Source organism: Sinocyclocheilus grahami, unplaced genomic scaffold (genome assembly GCF_001515645.1).
Source record: "Sinocyclocheilus grahami isolate Dianchi unplaced genomic scaffold, SAMN03320097.WGS_v1.1 scaffold153.1, whole genome shotgun sequence".
NCBI lineage: Eukaryota > Metazoa > Chordata > Actinopteri > Cypriniformes > Cyprinidae > Sinocyclocheilus > Sinocyclocheilus grahami.
In genome coordinates this window covers 177,973-199,168 of record NW_015505332.1, presented here as the reverse complement: position 1 = coordinate 199,168, position 21,196 = coordinate 177,973, and the positions used below count along the sequence as shown (strand labels likewise).

Below are 21,196 nucleotides of genomic sequence, written 5' to 3'. Positions count from 1 at the left end.
GCCGTCAGAATGAGAGTCCAAACAGCTGATAAAAACATCACAGTAATCCACAAGTAGTTCACACAACTCCAGTCCACCAATTAACATCTTGTGAAGTGAAAAGCTGTGTTTGTAATAAGCAAATCATCACTGAGATGTTTTGAACTTGAATAACTATTGCTTTCTGCACTAAAAAAGTTGTTTTGTCTGAATCACGAGAGACATACACACACTTTACAAGTGGAAACAGTTCTAAACAAATATGCTGGTGGATTTTGATGTGAAAAGACAATGGGATGAGCTTTATAAACTCATTCTGACGGCACCCATTCACTGCAGAGGATCCATTGATGAGCAAGTAATGTAATACTAAATTTCAAGCTCATCTATATCTTGAAAGGCCTGAGGGTGAGTACATTTTCAGCAAATGTTTATTTTTGGGTGAACTATTCCTTTAAAGATTAGATTATAGTCTTAGCTGAAAGCATTCTCACATTAGTCAAAGTATTTAATGAACGCATACATAAGCAATGGGAACTTTGTGAATCATGAGCATTTAAGTTCTGCAGAAATCTGATGAGCTTTTTGAGAAATGTGAGTATTGTGTGGACAGATTGTGTCTAGGCCAGGTAATCACTTCACTTCTGCTATGGGAGTTCAGGGTCTGGCTGCAGACGTACACTCTTGGTTTACACACCTGCTGTTAGTGAGGTCATATGCAGTCTTTCAGAGGAAATGGATCCCTTTATCCATTAAGCATGTTTTATTAGATTGTGCTGGTTTTAACTCTGTGAGAAAACTTTTTTTTTATTCAGTAAACTCTTTTGAAGAGATTTTTAACAGTTAAGCTAAATACAGTTTTGGAATTTTTAGCAAAAATAAATGAATAGTTAATTAGTAATTCAGCCATAATATTTCTCACCATGAAAATAGCCACAGAAGCTCGAATGGAGATAAACACAAACAAACAATAAACAGAGGAATTGGAAAGTTACATGGATATTGTTGACAATTGTGTTGGATTGTTTCAAAAACGTATTGCTTCACAATGTGTAACAAAAAATAAGCAACATTTTGTACCATGTAGTATGTATGATTTTTAGTCATTTGTCTGTTTTTAGTCTGTGATATGCAAGGAGAAACAAAGTAAATGGTTTGTGCAATTAGCTTGGCATTTCTTTGCAAGCATGCTGAACTTAGACACATTATTTGATAGATGTATTGAATGAATGAATGAATGAATGAATGATGCAATTATGTAGCGCTTTATTGTGTATTGTTGTACACCCAAAGCGCTTAACAGTCTCTCCTCAACCACCACCAGTGTGCAGCATCCACTTGGATGATGCGACGGCAGCCACAGGACAACGGCGCCAGTGTGCTCACCACACACCAGCTACAGGTGGAGAGGAGAGAGAGAGATAGAGCCAATCAAGTGGTTGGGGATTATTAGGAGGCCATGATTGACAAAGGCCAGGGGAGGGCAATTTGGCCAGGACACCGGGGTTACACCCCTACTCTTTACGAGAAGTGCCATGGGATTTTTAATGACCACAGAGACAGAGTCAGGACCTCTGTTTAACGTCTCATCCGAAGGACGTTAAACGTATTGTAACTCTGTGTAATGCAAAATACAATTTTAAAAATAAAACGGGATTTAAACATTTTTGATTTCGGAATATCAGCCTGTTTGCATGTCCCAAATCACCACAGTTATGTTTTAATGCACTTAATTTAAAACTTTGAATTGAAATTATTAAAATATAACACATTGATGTCAGATTTTTGGCCATTTTGTTCTCCGTAGTTCTTTGTTATAAAAGCACAGACTGTAAATGTGGTGTGGTGCCATTATATTTAAGAAATATTTTAATTTGATACATATTATTAATATTTAATATATTAAACTATTGGTACACTGTAAGGCTGTAGACATATATTAATGACTAAGGAAACAGATTTAGAATCAGCCATTAGACAATTTGTATTGTTTGACCACTGAATTTTGCCCTCTTATGGTGGTCCCTAAATTTTCTGCCAAAAATGGCACTATTTCCTTAACATAAACATGCTGTACATTATTATTGACATTTGTCATTAACCCTGAGCTCAACAGTGTAGCTAGACTAAAATCAGGATATCTTTGACTTAATTGAGCATTCTAGATGTCTCCTCTCTGAGTGTTGGCATTGAGTGTGAATATATCACTGCAGCGCCTTCATTTGACTGCTCTTATATGTCAGTCATCTCCGGCTGCTGTAATCTTCCACTGGAGATGAACTGCTATCCGCTTCCTTGAATAAAAGCCCAGACTTATTCCTGGAAGGATTCCTCTGCCTGTCGTCTGTAAAGCACGCCTGAGTCAGCTACTAAATTCAGCTTCAGCAAATTTGCCCAACCAGTGGAGTGTTCTCAAGATGAAGAGTCATGTCAAGAACAATTCTTTCTCCTCTGTTGACCATTTGCTCAAAAGAACATGACATTTTCTTTCTATTTGGATTCTTTTTAGGTGTATCTGGTCAAATGAGACGCAGTAAATTAAAGGTAATGAGAATGAGACCTGTGATTCAACTTAACCAAGGACATTTACTGTTATACTTTAATTGCCTTAAGACACACACACACACACACACACACACACACACACACACATATATATATATATATATATATATTTACACATTAACTGTGGAGGACAACACAGTAAAATCGAAATGATTGTGCTTTAATGTAGTATCACACCTCATACAGGCCACATGACAGAACTGCCCATCCATCTATCAATCTATGAGACAAAGTCTTGACACAGTGTGACTTCATTACATAAAATGGCAATAACATGAATATTTACAAACACATGACTTGAGACTTTACAAAATATTATGTGTTTATCATCCAAATTACACATTAACTGTGGAGGACAACACAGTAAAATCGAAATGATTGTGCTTTAATGTTGTATCACACCTCATACAGGCCACATGACAGAACTGCTCATCCATCTATCAATCTATGAGACAAAGTCTTGACACAGTGTGACTTCATTACATAAAATGGCAATAACATGAATATTTACAAACACATGACTTGAGACTTTACAAAATATTATGTGATTATCATCCAAAATAAGCAATCTACATTTACGGGTCTTTTTTCACAAATCTAAGATGTATAAAAGCTATTAAGACAAATACAATTGTCTAAAGCTTGTACTAAAACATGTCATTATTTCAGTTGTGAACTAATAATTATTTACAAAGCTCTAAGAACGTATAGCTGCATTAAGAGAGAAGTTTGTGCCTCAGTGTCTTCTCTGTGTCCTCCAGCTGTAACCCTCGGATTCAAACGCTCTTTGTCAGCAATCAGCCGCCATGCCAACCGATCGGATGAGAGGAAATCCACTGCATACAGATTTCAACATCAGCTGCCAAACATAATGATCCAAGCTAGAATGGTCCTGAGGGACAGAGCGGTTCCAGCGACACTCACTGGCCGGAGGAGGGCACTCTGGAGCCGCCGTCACCTGCTTCAGTAAACAGCTTCATCTATGTTATCATCACTGTCTCCTCCAAACTCGTCCCCATTGTCAAAGTAGGACATGATGTAATCTGTTTCCTGTTACACACATACATAGGATTAATTGGCTAAAACTTGTATTGAATGTTGGTTTAATACAGGTTCACCTCAGTCAATAGCATTTGTGGTATAATATTGATTACTACACAATATTCTAAAAGGGCAAAATCAAGGTTATACTGAGGAAGTAAATGGGAGATTTTTTTTAGAGGTTTTAAAAGCTTATAAGTTTATAACAGCACATAGATGATTTTTTCTTTTAACACTTGTGTATTATTGCAGCTATACTATTAAACTATTGAGTATTTAAATATTCATGAATTCACTTTCATTGTAAGAGTCTCACTGTAACCCAGATTTGACCCCTTTTTTGGTAAATAAAAGGAGGGACCAGTCGAAACAATTATTTTGCCGAACATTTACCACACATACTGTCAATCTATTATTTTAAAATAAAACTCACTAATTGAAATCAAGCTGAAATGAAATATAATGAAATGTGGCCTTAGCAACTAACTGGAATAAATTAAGTTTTAACTGAAGTGCTAAAATTACTTAAACTTTATGTACGTATACATACATACATACATATATAAAAGACAATAGCATATAAAATTACTCAAATGAAATATATATATATATATATATATATATATATATATATAAAAAAAATTCAAAATATTAATAATTGGTAACATTTTACAATAAATGTATTTTGTTAACATTAGGTAAGTATATTAGTATACAAGAGCTATCAATGAAAAAAACTTCTAAAGCCTTTATTAACCTTTGTTGATGTTAATTTCAACAATAACTAATTATTAAAATTAAAACTTGTATCTGTTAATATCATTTAATGGACCTGAGCTAACATGAACTAACAATGAAGTTATATTTTTATTTTAACTAACAATAACAAAGATTAATAAACACTGTAACAATTTCATACTTACTGCTAGTTAATGTTAGTTACTGCATATTAACCAATGTTAACTAATGGAACCTTGGTGTAAAGTGTCACCGATAAATCCTAGTATAAGAGTATATAAAAAATACTAAAATAACACTGCTGCCAGTTGAGGCTTTCTGGTATTAAACCTAGAATATTCCTTTAAGCTAAAATCAACTGGACTTAAATTAAATTAAATTAAAAAAATTAAATGTACATTTATGCATTTGACAGATGCTTTATCCAAGTGACTTTCAATGCATTCAAGGTATACATTTGATTAAAATGATAAATGTATTCAATTATAAACTGCAGGTCCTTTTTTCCATTTCTTTACTTTCCCTGTTGATCTTGATCAAACATACTGGCTTAATATCACAACAGAATGGAATAACTTACATCCTCAAATTCCTCCTCATCATACCCTTCCTCTCCCTCAGCCTCTTCCTCTTCTGGCTTCTTTTTCTCTCCCTCCTCTTCATCAGAACTCCCATCTTCCTCTTTCTGCTCCAGAGTCTGAATAGAAACACACACATTCTGTTCATATGCGCATTATATCTGTGAATGTGTAATAAAGTCGATTAAAACTCTTTATTTTTGAGTGCTTTACACATTAACGGCACCCTAAACAGGTATTTGTGCACCTCCAGTTTGCGTATGATCTCCTCTTTGTCCACTCGTGGCTGTTTGGGTTGTTTGGGAACAGCTGGGCTTTCTGCAACCATATAAGCAAAACCGTGTTTGTGACTGTGGAAATGACATCAGCAACATCCTCCCATAATAACATCAACTCATTGATCAAAGCTCCTCTGACAAAAGACACAGAAGGACTAAAAATAATCTTGTCTCTCCTCTCTTGGTGACAGACGCTCTTCAAGCCTAAACCTTCATCCCTCTCTCATCTCCTCTTTCTCTCCATCCTTTCATTCTGGAGATGTGTGTGCAGCGCGGCTGAGAGCCGTCTCTCTGATTTCCCCAGAGACGCCGATGAGTCAGAGAGCGAAGCGCAGACCTGCCGGTTCGGCTCGTCTTTACACACTCATTCATGAGCACATCAGCCTCACCTGCTCCCTTATCTGGGTTTTAAAAGAGCACATTTACAAACGCATGCTTCCTGCACTGGGCGTCTCTGCTCGATTGCAGCAGAACACAGTGTCCAGTATTAGAGCGTAAGAGCCAGTTAACGGCATCAGACACACTCACTGTCTCTCAGGGGTCTCTTCTCTCTCACGCGCAGCTCCTTCGGAAAACGCCTCCAATCTAAAACACACAAATGGATGTAGAGGATCACACAAGTGTGCAGAGACGCAAGTGAATCAGTGTCGATATTGAAAACTAAAGCTATTAAAAACATTTTTGTTCACTGAAATTAAGCTGAAAAAAATATATAAATATTACATAAAAAACCAAATGAAGTGTATAAAATGTTGACTAACTGAAATAAGATTAAGTAGTAAAATTAATAACAAATGATACATTTAATAACTGAATACATTTACTAATTGACACTGTTAAAATAAAAATACATTAAAAAATACTATTTAGTTTGTTTTTAAATTTTTGTTGTTGTTAAAATGTAATAAATGTGTATTATATGAGCTGTGAAGTTGTTCTCATGATTTTTACAGTTTTAGGGTTTAGGCTTTATGTTGTCATGAAAACAAAGTTATAAAATTGCATATAACTATACACAGAAAAGGTTAGTGATTACAAGCATATTGTTTACATCGTGTGGCTATGTTATTAAAACATTGTATTTTAACAGTTATGGATTCACCTTCATTGTAAGTATCTTACTGTAACCCAGATTTTTTACCTTATTTGGTCAATAAAAGGAGGGACTTATCGAAATAAATTTTTGTGGAAATCAACATTACGTAAAAATGACAAAAGCACATAATTAAAACGAAAACTGTTAAATATAAAAGCTAATTTAACATATAATAAAAACTATAATAAAGCTTATTATTAATAACTATAAAAAAGCTATAATAAGTAGTAGCATATAAATAATACTAAAATAGCACTGAAGTGAATCGCTTGAGATAAATCACTCACCTGGCTTCCATTCCAAACTGTTATCAGAGGTTTCAGTTTTCTGGTATTTGTCAGAGTAACGCTCCACATCTGTCAACAGGAAAAAAATAACTTCAAATTGCTAATCACACATTGCTCTAGAAAGGGGTCTTTACACTTATTGTGAAAATTTACCATGAATTTTGTCAGAAAAAAATTGTATGCTTTACTATAAAATATAGACCAATTTAGATAAAGGGAAAAAATTCTGTAGGTTTTATATCTTTGATCTGTGAAAAAAAAGAGAAACAATTTCAAATATATTTCAAAAATTGTATAAATGATACAGTCTGAAACTTGGAATACAAATATCTGTCTCAAAAACACTGCGTTTTGTATTCCTAATGTCTGTATAGCAAAGAAATGCAGGATGTCTTAAAGGGGTCATATGATGCAATTTCAAATTTTCCTTTCTCTTTGAAGTGTTACAAGCTGTTAGTGCATAGATAAGATCCCTAAAGTTGCAAAGACTAAAGTCTCAAACCCAAAGAGATATTCTTTATAAAAGTTAAGACTTGGCCACGCCCCGCTAAAACGCCTCGTTTAAACACGCCCCCACATGTCTATGTCACTGTGTGGGAAGATTTGCATAACACCACCCAAATGTTCACGCAAAGAAAGAAGGCGTAACTTTTATTCTCGCTGTAGTATTGTTGTTGCTGCCGCCACCATGTCGTGAAGGCGCTGTGTGTTTCATTGTGAAAGCGAAACTACTTTGTTTGGCCTTCCAAAAGAGGACGATATCCGCTTCGTCATGCCTAGAGCTGATCCGTGCTGGTCGCTGAGGAAATACATTAACTTCGCGCTGTGGATCGGCTTTTACCGTGGACGAAGCGGAGTTCAGCCCGGGGTCGTCACATGTGGTTGCCGCAAGCCCGCCGGCCACTCCTTCGTCGAATCTGCCAGCCTCCGCTCACTCAAGCCTGCCGTGTGTGACACTGTGTGTTTCGTTGTGAAAGCGAAACTACTTTGTTTGGTCTTCCAAAAGAGGACAGGGCTACAAATCAGTGGTTAAGTTGTATTTACAACACTGTTCCAGCTCATCGCGCCGATACACGGCATCACAGTATGTAAGGGGCATAACAATTCCGTCACACGCTTGAGGTATTCAGCCAATCACAACGCACTGGATAGCTGGCCAATCACAGCACACCTCGCTTTTCAGACCGATGAGATTTGTAAAAATCAACGCATTTCAGAAAGGAGGGGCATAGAGGAGAAACAATAATGTACATTATGTTAAAAAGAATGTATTTTTTTAACCTTAAACCGCATAAACAAATTGCATTACACCAAATACACAACATAATGTTCTTTTTAGCAAAGTCATATGGCCACTTTAAAGATGTCGGAGCTCATTTTTGACGCCAAACTGGCCTTTCTTGGGTGCAGCTGGACGGATGTAAAAGGGGAGCGTCTTCATGGCTCCTCTGAACTCCTGTTTGAGTGCCAGCATGTACTCGGCCTCCTCACCCGTCTGCAGGGGCACCGGCTTCTGATCCAAAGGCTGAAACATCAAACAGAAGTGAGGAGGGACCGCTGATACACATCTGTCTAGTATCAGGGGTCAAACAAGCACCTGTTGGGACAGTTCACTCCAGAGGCAGACAGTAACTAAGTACATTTACTTGAGTATTGTACTTAAGTACACTTTTTGAGTATCTGTACTTTACTTGAGTATTATTTTTTCTGGAAACTTATGACTTTAACTTCACTACATTTGAAAGACAAATATTGTACGTTTCACTCCTCTACATTTCTATGAAGGTCCTCGAAGTAGAAAGTCGTTTCTATGTAGCAGCTGTGAAAGTCAGTGGGTGATTTTTTCCCCCTCTAAATCATGACTTTCTTTTTTTTCAGACAGTTTATCATTAATCTCTCTTGTAGGGCTACATGAAGTGATTTCCCAAATTTTTTTTAACACAGTTGCAAATATGATATTTATTTACAACAATTCAATAATAAGAAGTCAACATTGTGGTATACATTAGACACAATATTGTCTGATTTTGCTAAATTGTGTACGTGAAAATATTACCTATAAAGCCACAGAAGAACTGTAGTGCGTCTCCTAATAAAACACAATAGGTGTTGGACTTGAAGCAGCACTGCACAGACTGTTCTATGTGTGACATCAAAGTACAGCGAGAGCGATTAGACAGCATTTTTTAAATGTTTGTTTTGATGTCAAATAAGTCTTGAGGTTTTGCTTTTTTGTTAAAGCAGTGTTGCTGTTGTAAAGTTACACAGCTACAGTTGTGTTGCTGGGTTTTAAAGCAGGTTTGATTTTTTTTCTTCCTTATCACTCTGTATTTACAGCAATTTCACTGTCTACTCTGTTCAAATGTGGATGAATGGCTACACATAGATGTTGTCACACACTGTCAGAGCTGTGGGCGAATTCCAAACAGAAGTGAGCATCCTTATGCCCTACTCCCTTCGAAGGGCAGAGCTATCTAGCAACCACGTTTGTCTTAATTGTCAACAGTATTTTTTTTTAAATCATTTTAAACCTGCACTTATTTTTGTAAATAAGTTTTGCGTGTGCTCTTTTTTTAAATGTAATTTATTTTTATTTTTTATTAACGTGTGCTATCTTTCTAAAAGAATATCGTCTTGTGATGACTCGTTGTTCACAGTTCTTCATGCGACAGTTTAACAGGAGAGGACTTCGTTGGCTGTGATTTCTGTAGCTCAAACAGTAGCGCACGATGCCAGCAACGCCAACAACCACGTTTGTCTTAATTGTCAACAGTATTTTTTTTAAATCATTTTAAACCTGCACTTATGTTTGTAAATAAGTTTTGCGTGTGCTCTTTTTTTAAATGTAATTTATTTTTATTTTTTTATTAACGTGTGCTATCTTTCTAAAAGAATATCGTCTTGTTCACAGTTCTTCATGCGACAGTTTAACAGGAGAGGACTTCGTTGGCTGTGATTTCTGTAGCTCAAACAGTAGCGCACGATGCCAGCAACGCCAAAGTCCTGGGTTCGACTCTCAGGTAATGCAAGCATGAATACAGTGTAAGCAGCTTAAGATAAAATCGTCTGCCAATTGCATTGATGTAATGTAATATAATGAGTATCAGTTCGATGAGGTTTTATTCTATCTTTAAACACTCACAGGGAATAGAGGGGTCGGCTGGACGGAGGATGGAGGGAGATTTTCTCCTTTACCGATTCCAACAATCTCCACAGAGAAAGTGAGCTGCCCTCTGCCCCTTCCTGCCATTATCTGAGACACAATCACCACATATCACATTATTAATCATACATCTGATATAGCCTATTTATTTCATATTCCATTTATATCATATCGAATTCCGCTGCAGAAATAGACATTAAGACCAAACTGATGTAAATATTTTACATAGTGTAGATATTGTTTGCTAAATGTTTTTATTTAATTATGTATTTAAGACCGAAATGTAATATTTAAACAGGCCTCGCTCACTCACAGACAAAAAAGCGATGAAATCCCTCTTTATTTATAACTTCATTTCATTGTGCAAAGCATTTATTAGATAATCCGTAAATATTACACGCAGTTGGTTTTCATGGAAATTCAGGTTTTATTGTTGTAGAATTGAGCAGTAAAATCAACCGCCAATGCATGTTTGTTTTCGCCCGCTGCGGAAAATGTTCCTTCCAGAAACGAGCGAGCGTTCACTTATGGTTCCGCTTCTGTCTGATGTTAAATTAAATCAATCCTAATCAGAATGAGTCATGCAGAACGAACAACTCAATTTAAAAAAAAATGTGAACAGCTCTGATGGAGGATCAAATGCAAAACCATTTTTTTCATCTGCATTATGCAAGGGCTGATTTGTTAAAACTAACACATTTTATACAGTACGTTTCTTCGTTTTACCATGACTTAATATATTTTATGCCTTTCAATTATATTGCTATAAATATTACTTTTCATCCTTGTTCCTTCACTCGCTTCCCATCGTCAAAAACAAACAAACGCAACAACATAAATATATGAATTATTACTAATTATTACTACAACTATTTATTACTTCGAAACTAAGGTTATCTTTAATAAAAAGATTGCATTATTTACTAAAAAACTGGATGAAATAATTTTTTTGTTCATCCTACAGATGTTTCTATCATGTCCAACAATTTTGCCTCATGATAAAGTTTTCTCCAGAGTTCATGTACTTTGCTACCAGGGACACAAAAGTGTTGGGGAAAAGCATTCTTGTCATTAAATATGAGGCATGTTATGTGTAAAGAAAAATGAGGTTAAATATTGCATTGTGCATCAAGCTAGAATTTTGTCAAACTGTGAAGAAAAAGTGTGAAAATATTATTTAAATCTGTTTATTTATGATACATAAAATTTTGCTATAAAAATGCCTTAGCATCATCACCCATTTTATTTTAAAATGTTTAAAATTACATTTTAGAATAGTATCAAACACAAATATTTGAAATGTGTCTTCATGACATTTCAGAAAAATGTGTTGCATGTGTATGATTGGACTTTTTTATTAGACAAAAGTAATTAACTAATGGGAGTGAAAAAATTTTTTTTTAAGTTTATTTTCTAAAAGTAGATTCTAAAAGTCCCATATTCATCACAATAGTTCCATTCTAATCTGTGCTGACGAAGCTGCTCGCAGCACTGAAATGCTTTTCTAGAAAACCTGGAAACAGTTCAAATTCAGCTAAATCTGCATTTGTTAAAAAAGAGAAAAAAAGAATGAAAGGAAAACTAACTGTGATATTGCTGACTCACAGCCTCCCCCGTCAAAATCAGAAAATATGTGAGTATGAGAGACAGAAATTAGGCATGAGCTCATTTCAGTAAGGTAAACTCATTTTAACAAAACACCTAAAAACATTAATTGAAATATTGGGACATAACATTCAAACTGTAATTTAAATCTAAGCATGGAGAGCAAGAGCACAATCACTACTATAACCTTTCTCTCTCTCTCTCTCTCTCTCTCTCTCTCTCTCTCTCTCTCTTTCTCTCTCCTGCAGCATGTGCATGTCACTGTGGGAATGCTTCTGTCGGAATCCACTGAATCAGTTGCCATAGAAACTGTGTTCAATAATAGCTATAGTCACTGAATTAGTATTTATGCAGTCTGAAAATTGTTTCACACCCCCTGCTTTCTTGCAGAGAGGGCCTTGATATATATTTAGCCCCAAAAATAAAAAATAAAAAAGGCAAGCAAAAATCCAGATTTATGTTGATGGAGAATATGCACCTCTGCAAATGTGTGTTAAGTGCATTTTAACGTTGACCTAATACACGCCATCTTTACTCTGCAAAGCCGGCACACAGGTTGCATACTGTACATGCATTTACATAGATTGCACAAATATATCATTAAAGTACTTCAAAGATAAAATTATGAATAAAAAAGATTATAAAATAAATGCTCTGTCATGACAACAAGGCTGCACCAATGCTGCATCATTTACATTCATCACTGGGTGCTTAAGTGGGTCAAGGCTGGCATATTTTATATTTTTGCATGGGTTTAATGCACCATTATGTCTTTATGCAAAATTTAGAGCCGAGAGCAGCCTTAACTTGACTATGTAAAGCACTTGCACACATTGCTTAAATGTTATCATGCATCAAATCACAGCATGCAGAATTTGGTCTATTTCTTAGACAAGACTATTATTATTATTATTATTAATAATAATATTGTTGTTGTTGTTGTTGTTATGGTAAACTCATTGAACATCTGCACCAAATTGTATTCTCTACATCTGCTTGTGAGAAACAGCACACCATGGCACACAAATGCAGGGGTGCACCAGAAAACCAGGGATAAACTTAAAATGATCAAAGAATTAAAATAATTGAATAAGTTTCCCCCTAGTGGAAAGCAGAGATGGTCATGTGCATGTGAATAGACAGTCAGTCAGTGGTTTGCTCGGTGAAGCTGGACCTCAGTGCGTCTGTGCGTGATCGTGGGAGCCTCGCATCAGCTCACTGCCCACTCCACGCCCCCGCAGAGTCTCCCAAACTCTCGGTCGCAGGAGGAGAGATGATGTGGGGGATGTAAGACACGGGGATCAGCAGACAGCAGCTGGATTCTCGGGCTAAAATCAGTCTCTCTGATGGAGTGAAGACAGCAGATACACACACGGTGAGCCTCCTGCAAATGTTGCTTTCAAAATGCTCTTCGTGTTTAGGATAACATTTACTGTTATTATAATTATTATAATTTAATTTATATTTTGTGTTATTCTCAGCTGAGCATGGCCATAATTAAGCAGACTTCAGTCCTTCATATTGCTGCGATATCTTGACATTCCATTGCACTGTCGTTCTTATTATTTACATTTCAAATCACTTTTATAGAGCGATTTTCGAGTCGTTCGATGTTGTGAAGCATGCAAACGACTATCATTTTTTGCTGGCATGTGCGCTGATCAGAAATGGTTGCTGGCTGCTCGTTTGGTGTGAGTTGTTGAAGCTAAAAGCAAATGTTTTATTGGAGGAGCGATGTGCATGTGGCTGCAGCTGTTCATAAGGCTTTATGAACGTTCGTTGCGAATTCATGCACCGCAATTCGGATTCTCAGTTACACTGAATGTCTGCTGGCATTTCCTAAAAGGATCTCTGAAGATTTGCTGGATGTCTAAAGGAGACGGTTTACGATTGATATATATGCTGCTGTAATGTTCATTGTCTCTCTTCGCAAAAACTTAAAATATGAGCGTTTCTGTGGCGATTGCTGCTCGTGTGCTGTAACGGAGGCTTGAAGTGTGTGTCTGCTGTTTGGAAGTTCATTTGTGGACACTGAAGCTTTGCGTCAGGCAGAGAGCTGACGTGAATAGACACCAAATTTGATGCTTCAAGACTAAAAATAGTCCTGAGCTGAAGATATTTGCAGCTGGCGGTGTGAATCGAGTCTGTAACGCATCAAAATCTGTAACTGCTCTGTTTTGCGAATGGCGTTCAGCACCGCGGACAGCGACTTATAATCAGCATTTACTCGTTTGATTTGAGTAATATTTCCACTTGTAGAATCAAAACATGAGAATACATTATATTGGTTATATTATCAGGAAGTAATACCATTGTGCTGCAATAATGATGCTATTGGCAAGGTTTTTGAACATAGCAATGGTAATACCATGTTTTTGGACATGTAGCATTGAGTTTTTTTGAAGCACTATTTAAATACCATGCCACATTCTTTTAGTATAAGGTATGAAGGAGATTCTTACTAAAAATACCAAAAGATGCCCCAATCACACTTCACTCCATAAAATAAATTGTGTTTTGCATTTAGAAAATTAAGCCTATTTTTAAAACGATTAAGATTATTGATTTTCTTGACAGTTACATTTTACACCCCAGTGCTCATTATAAAATACTGTCATGTGAAAAAAAAATGTTAAGTGTTTTTTCATCATGCTATTAGATTATTTGTTGCATGATTTGTATATCATTATTTTTAAACATGCTATTTTACAGTAAAGAAAAATGTCAAGGATTTTTAAACTATTTATTCATCATGCTAGTAGATTATTTATTTATTATCCTTGATTTTTTTATAAAAACAATTTAACTTTCTTCTTTGAAAAAAGCTTAGTATAACATTATTTTTACTGTACGACAGTACAAAAATGCTATTTTACAGTAATGAAAAATATCAAGAAAGAGTAATTGGAACAGTAAGAGAGACATAATCAGATGCATTATTTGTCCTAAAAACAATATCACAATGGAAAAAACGAACGTAATCCCCCTATATGCTGGACAGTATAAAAATCATCAGATTTCTGCATTGATCACATGAAGTTGCTTTTTCTGTTTGCATAAAACCATATTTTATTTCTGACATCTGCAGTTCGAGGGCAGAGAAGAATGCATTGGAATGCTGTTGTTTGCAGTTATGTGAAAGGAGACGCACAGATTGCTATCGAATTGGAGGAGAATTCATTCTCATCTCTGTAAATCACTGAACACTCAGTCTAGTCGAGTCAAGTGGTTTTGTTGTCATTCATCTCATTACAGACCAAGTGTAGGAGAAAAACGAACTTGCCACGACATGAGTGGCATTGAAAATGACAGCAAGACCTAAACATGCCACAGTAAACAATACGGATTAAACACACGGCAGTTCAGAAGACGTGTCAGGAACGCTTAGGACATTTAATATGAAGGAGATAATCTCATTGCCCCTCTGCAGGATGGTTCTCTTTGAAGCTGCCAATGTGAGTGATGAATTGCCTCAGCGGTTCTGATGCGACTGGGTCAAAGGGTCATCGGTGCACCGCTGATGGATGCTGTTCTCTCAGCTGCTGTAAAAGTGATTGCACCTGCCTCGATCCGTATGATCTAATGAGGCAAACAGTGGCTCAAAGGCACCGTGGCGCTCTTGGTGGGGTGAGAACGCTTGACTGTGCAGCCCCTTCTGGTCACGGGCCCCCTCACGCAACCTCAGATGCAGCCTTGAGTCTCACACACACACTGCAGTTACGTAAAACAGAAAGCCAGGGGTGGGGGCTCTCAGAGGCGTGAGAATGAAGACATGATATTCATTTCCATCATCTGTCGGGAGAGCATAGAGAATTAGATATGACTTGTCCCGACAAGACAGCTCGGTACGTCGCCTCCCTCCTCTGACGCGGCGCTGAAACACAGACCCTCTCCAAGTGCTCTTCAACATGCTGCAAAATTGGCAAGTTTATTTTGGTCATGTCGAACGACTCTCCACTACACTGATCTGTACACACTCAAAGATCCATAGAGCAAAGGCTTTGTTCAGATGGCACATAAATCCGATTTATCTATGAGATTCAATCTTGGGAGCTGTCTGCTTGTCTGTCATTTTTCAAGTGATTAAAATTGGATGTGCTTGTACAGCGAAGGCAATATCTGATATATTTACACATACACCAAATATTGACTGGTCATCTTGACATCCTTCAATACATAACGGATGCAAGAAAAAAATGAGTCAAGTCACCTTTATTCCTATAGCGCTTTATACATAGATTGTCAAAGCAGCTTCACAGTGATAAACAGGAAAATAAGAGAATCAATTATGGAAGCTCATAGGGCTACATGATAAATTATATCAATCAATAAATCCATAAATCTCAAAAAAATCATTATTCCATTTTTTTTGTGCTGTTCAAGCTACAAAAAAATGAAAGAGATTTGGAGTTGGAAATACTGCTCGTCTGAACAAAGCCACAGAAGTGTTGACATGATTGAAAGTTGATGACAGTTCTTTGTCCACCTGTATGAATTGAAAGAGAGTGGAAAAGGTAAGTATGGCATCTTCATTATGTCGTATGTGACATAACATCCATTTTGGAGTTACACAACTGAAGAATCAGACATCTGTAATGTTTTTTTTTCTAAGCAGGTTTTGTTCCGTTTAACACCAAGACCTCTATTTTGAAGTCCTTTTACGCTTGTGTTTTGTGGGGTCAAAGACAAAACTGATCAAATTTATACCTTAAATGCAACATAAGTCACTTTGCAAAAAAGCATCTGGCAAATGTAATGTTCACAGTCCCTCACTGAATTGTACCAGGTGTTGCTTGTTTAATCAGTCTGTGTATAAATAACCCTTGTGGTTCTAGAGTGTCTATAAAGAATGCAAACTGCACTAGAGTACAATTTATTATTTAGAAAACACAGATGTTGGAGCAGAATTGCAGTAGCTGCATGTACGCATCTTTTATGCATATATCTGTACATATTAGCTCTGCTCCAAAATCTAGAAAGCTGTCTATATAGGAAACTGTGCATGTAAACGGAAATGAAACTCACAAAATAAACTGCACTTTGGTTCTTAATGCCATGACACATTGTGAGTTTGTGACTGAATACTTGATCAAAGTCTATGGAATGTTTTTACACAGACTTATGATTAAGCAAAGAACACCTTTGAATTATGATCACAGACAAGAGCAATATAATTAAACTTCAAAATAAAGGTATTGACATTAACATTTATGTTTGTGCATTTAGCGGACGCTTTTATCCAAAACAACTTTTGAGCATAAGCAATTTGTCTCTGAGCCAACAATATTTGCATACAATGCCGTGCTGTTTCCGTGAAAAACAGCACAGAAATAGATTACATTTTTTGAAATTTTAAAACATTTAAAATGATCTAGAACAAAAGCCCTTGCTGATGTCCTTTAAAGGATAGTTCACTCAGAAATGAAAATGTATCATCATTTATTCACCCTTATGTCGTTTCAAACCAATATGACTTTCTTTCTGTATGCTGGGAAAAAAATGAAGAATGTTCAAGTCCAACCTACACTGGATATCACTGACTTTCATTGTATGGATGAAAAAAACAAGAAGACATTTTTCTAAATATGTTCTACAATAGAAGGTTTTAAATGAGGCGTTTAAACAACACCAGTTTCAACTAAAAACAGAAAACTTTTTGTGTTTTGGCCATTCATACACAACAACAGCGCTGTGGGTGCTTGAAAATGCAAATATTTGAAAACAGATTTCAAAGTGCAAATTTTTGAGCACGATACCATTATTGTCTCAAATGAGCAAATTTGTAAAAATGGTGTATATTACACGTTCCATCTATAGGAATGCATATGTGCGCAGGTGCATAGTGTTTATTTACAAAGTGCCAACTACTGGCCTGGCATGCATAATACAGCCATTTTTGCGGATATGTTTGAATGGGGATCGTTTTGACAATGTTGTCATCTAACCTTTTTAAAAACGTGAAGGAAATGCTTTTCTATTTTTAGTACATCATTGTCATGTAAATGTACCCTAAATGAAGATTTTATTTTCCTCTCTTTGTCTTTTTTTCCCTCTTTAATTCTCACTGGATCATTTAAAACAGGCTGGTCACAATGGCAGGTCAGGATACATGTAAGGACGCCTGTGGGTTTCAGCAGGCTGATCTCCTGAGAGACGATGCCTGCCACATCTCTCCAGTGAGTCTATCATGGAGATGAGTCATCCATGCTGCCCCGTGTGTGTGAGACAGGAGATTAACCTTGCCGTCTCGATTCCCAGAGACCCCTTAAAGACGGAGAATTTTTTTTGCAATTACACTTTCAAAGAACAGTTCATTTCTCCCTGTTCCTCTCCACCTCCCATAATCAGTATGCAAAAATAGCATTCCTCTTGCTTTCCTGGGCTGAGCCTGGCTCGGAAATGACAGAGAATTCCTTAAGAAGGCAGGCAGGAGGAGCAGCTCGGTGTCTGTGGGTGTGTTGGTGTGATGCAGGAGGATGTGAATTCTGCACAGCTTGTACACACTCTTGACGTTCCCAATGTTCTTCATATCGCCAGAGATAGACTATAGGGAGCAATGGGATCTCTTTTGGGGGCTGGCTGATTTTGGGGATGTTGAGCCCAAGTTAAAATATAAAATAAAAATATAAAAAGATTTAAAGGAAAAATTAATTTTTCCATCCTCAGGCCATCTCTTTTAAGCCACAGATCCTGACGTACGTAGATGATATAGGCAATGTTTAGTAAGGCAGCACTGGGTGCAGCACATCACGTCACTTTCTAGACTGAACATATGGTTAGGAAACCATACTATAGAAGTCAAATTAATTAGTATCAAAAAAGCAGATTTTTAAATAACTGCTGTTTTTATATATAATTTATTTAAAGCCTATCAAAGCACTGTTAGTTTCAGTGTATATAAGAATGTTAATTTATGAGCCAATGCATTGTATTATATACATAAAAGTTTGTTAAACATTGTAATTGTCTATACTGTAATTTTTTAAAATCAATTTAGTGCATCCTTGCTAAATAAAATTATGCATTTAAAAAAAATTAAAATAAATTGACCCCAAGCATTTGAATGGTAGTTCAATTGTAGTGGGTTGTTATCCGTTATGTGTTGTCCTGGGTCAGCATGGGTCCTGGGCTTTTTTTAGTCCCAGTACATCTCTGCATATCGCTGCTTTATATCACCAGAGCTCAGGAGCGCAGCGAGAGGAAGACCACTAGGAATTAATCAAACAAATTATATATGGAAGAGTAAGAGTCACCATGTCTTCAATTAATCAGACTGTGAAGGAATAAGAACACAAATAGCAAGAAAATTCAGTATAACATCTGCTGTTTTTATATATAATTTATTTAAAGCCTATCAAAGCACTGTTAGTTTCAGTGTATATAAGAATGTTAATTTATTAGCCAATGCATTGTATTATATACATAAAAGTTTGTTAAACATTGTAATTGTCTATACTGTAATTTTTTTAAATCAATTTAGTGCATCCTTGCTAAATAAAATTATGCATTTAAAAAAAATTAAAATAAATTGACCCCAAGCATTTGAATGGTAGTTCAATTGTAGTGGGTTGTTATCCGTTATGTGTTGTCCTGGGTCAGCATGGGTCCTGGGCTTTTTTTAGTCCCAGTACATCTCTGCATATCGCTGCTTTATATCACCAGAGCTCAGGAGCGCAGCGAGAGGAAGACCACTAGGAATTAATCAAACAAATTATATATGGAAGAGTAAGAGTCACCATGTCTTCAATTAATCAGACTGTGAAGGAATAAGAACACAAATAGCAAGAAAATTCAGTATAACATCTTAGTTTTGACCATGTGCAATTAGATTCTCCTTTCCCCCACTGACCCTCCGTGACAATACATGATTGACCGCAACATGTAGTCAAACCAATTTCATCCTCCTTTCCTCCCCATTTGTGTACCTCATTGATCAGTTTCTGTTTGAGAAGAGGCGGGGCTTCTGCCTCACAGTGCCTGTATCAGTATGCTATGTGATTTGGGCTCATTGAATTTCAAATAGGTTCAAGCTGATTTCGAAGGCTGCAGCATGTTAATAATGCTGTTATTGGACTGGATGCCCTCCTGCCACATCCCCTGTCGCTTGCTCTAATCATCTTACCAAGATAGTGTGATGATCTGATGGCTCACGTTCCATGAAGCTCATACATAGCATGATGGGAAGGTTTCTGATCGAGGGAGAATGTGCATCTGAAAGCATGGGATAGGTATTAAGTTTTTATTAGTCTTAAAAGTAGGATCATCATCCATATCACCAGCTCACACAGATTTTTTTTCAGTCCAAAAAACAACATGTACTGTCAAGAACAATTGTTGAACATTGGAGATATGGTTTATTTGGCATACCTTGCAATACATCAGATACCAAAAGAAACATAATTTCGAACAACATAATTTGTGTGTTAGTAAATGCCTGGTATCTGTGTGTAAGATGAATGCATGTCATAAATCATTTGTATGTGTGCAGTGCTGACTTAGCTTGTCGCATGTCTTATGCTCTTTGCACCACTCAGGAATTAAATTTTCTTTTCTTTACTGGACTGTCATTATGATCCCTCTCCTGCCTTCATCACAGAGAAGATGGAGAGGAGACTGTGTTAAAGAGTACAGGGTTGTACAAAGTGTCAGCCCACAGGACACAGTGTTCAGAACACAACTGAGTAAGACAGCAACACTTTACCTTAAGGCTGCATACATAAAATTTAGTTAATGCATTGGGTGTTACTAGTGAGACAATATAGAGAAACTAGCGAGTTTTGAATGCTCTGGATTGAGTCTGATTAAAATAATGTGATTTGAAATATCAGACTTTGTTTGATTGATCTGAGAACTGTATAGAGAATGTCTGTTAAATTCCAATTCAGAATTGCATTTGAATTAGGGCTGTCAAATTGATTAATCAATAAGTTTGTTTACATAATAAATGTGTGTGTACTGTGTATATTTACTGTATATAACTTTATATTACTGTATACAATTGTAACAAAGTCCGTAGTCACGGGAAGAAGGAGGCGGGAACCAGCGAACATTTAAAGACTTTAATAAAATAAACAAACACAAAATGAAATCCAGGCCTGGTCCTCTCTTGTCCAACACTGTCGTCACTCCTCCTTTTATCCTTCTGGAGCTCCTCCGTGGGACTCGAGACCAGTGAGTGGCGCAGGTGTCGCGCATTAGCATTTACTCCACCGGCCTCGCTCCGTTCCCACAGCTCTCGGCCCGCCCCTCTCGTCACAACAATATATAGGATTTATATGTATAAATATAAATCATATATAAATATCTGTATAGATATATATATATACTGTATATGTGAAGGTCTCTGGAATTGTCAGTCGGCAGTAAACAAAGCAGATTTCATTACATCTATTTCTAGTCATTCAAGACTAAGCCTCATGGTCCTGACAGAGACCTGGATCAAACCAGAGGACACTGCTACTCCTGCAGCACTCTCCAATAATTTCTCATTTTCCCACACTCCCCGTCTAACTGGAAGAGGTGGAGGTACTGGTCTGCTTATCTCTAATGATTGGAAATGTATTCCTTTACCTTCTCTGGGTATTAGTAGCTCCTTTGAATCACATTCAGTCACCATTACCCACCCTTTTAAAATCCATTTTGTAGTTGTTTATCAACCCCCAGGACCACAAGGTAACTTCTTGTATGAATTTGATGTGCTGCTCTCAACCTTTCCTGAGGATGGTACTCCCCTAGTTATGCTTGGAGACTTCAACAGCCCCCTAGATAAACCTCAGGCTGCAGACTTCCACACTCTGCTTGCCTCTTTTGATCTCAAGAGAGTGTTAACTACAGCTACTCACAAATCAGGCAACCAACTGGACCTT

At 36.7% G+C, this 21,196-nt stretch overlaps 2 protein-coding genes and 1 long non-coding RNA gene across 6 annotated transcripts in view; 2 read left to right on the top strand and 1 right to left on the bottom strand.

Moving 5' to 3' along the window:
• The window catches only part of LOC107592421 (uncharacterized), a 7,090-nt gene extending 3,709 nt beyond the window's left edge, over positions 1-3,381 (top strand). Inside the window, exons 3-4 of the long non-coding RNA XR_001609978.1 lie at positions 2,489-2,523; positions 3,306-3,381. This is a non-coding gene — a long non-coding RNA (uncharacterized lncRNA). The remainder of the gene's footprint in view (positions 1-2,488; positions 2,524-3,305) is intronic.
• LOC107592420 (RNA polymerase III subunit G like) lies at positions 2,931-10,210 on the bottom strand. 3 transcript variants are annotated; one of them, XM_016281926.1, is made up of 8 exons: positions 10,039-10,210; positions 9,705-9,815; positions 7,958-8,087; positions 6,563-6,631; positions 5,708-5,764; positions 5,149-5,219; positions 4,904-5,020; positions 2,931-3,594 (listed from the first exon to the last, which is right to left on the bottom strand). In XM_016281926.1, exons 2-8 carry the CDS (start codon positions 9,810-9,812, stop codon positions 3,508-3,510), a joined length of 639 nt encoding a protein of 212 aa, XP_016137412.1. In that variant the 5' UTR covers positions 9,813-9,815; positions 10,039-10,210; the 3' UTR covers positions 2,931-3,507. The 3 variants fall into 3 exon arrangements, with proteins under 3 accessions (XP_016137412.1, XP_016137413.1, XP_016137414.1); XM_016281927.1 differs by having other exon boundaries at positions 10,043-10,210; XM_016281928.1 differs by lacking the exons at positions 2,931-3,594; positions 4,904-5,020; positions 5,149-5,219 and adding an exon at positions 5,233-5,580.
• A 2,278-nt stretch (positions 10,211-12,488) lies between these two features.
• Positions 12,489-21,196, top strand: part of LOC107592417 (ankyrin repeat domain-containing protein 34A) — a 15,189-nt gene continuing 6,481 nt past the window's right edge. For both annotated transcript variants that reach the window (XR_001609977.1, XM_016281924.1), the window contains exon 1: positions 12,489-12,705. The gene's annotated coding sequence lies outside the window, so the exon portion shown is untranslated. The remainder of the gene's footprint in view (positions 12,706-21,196) is intronic.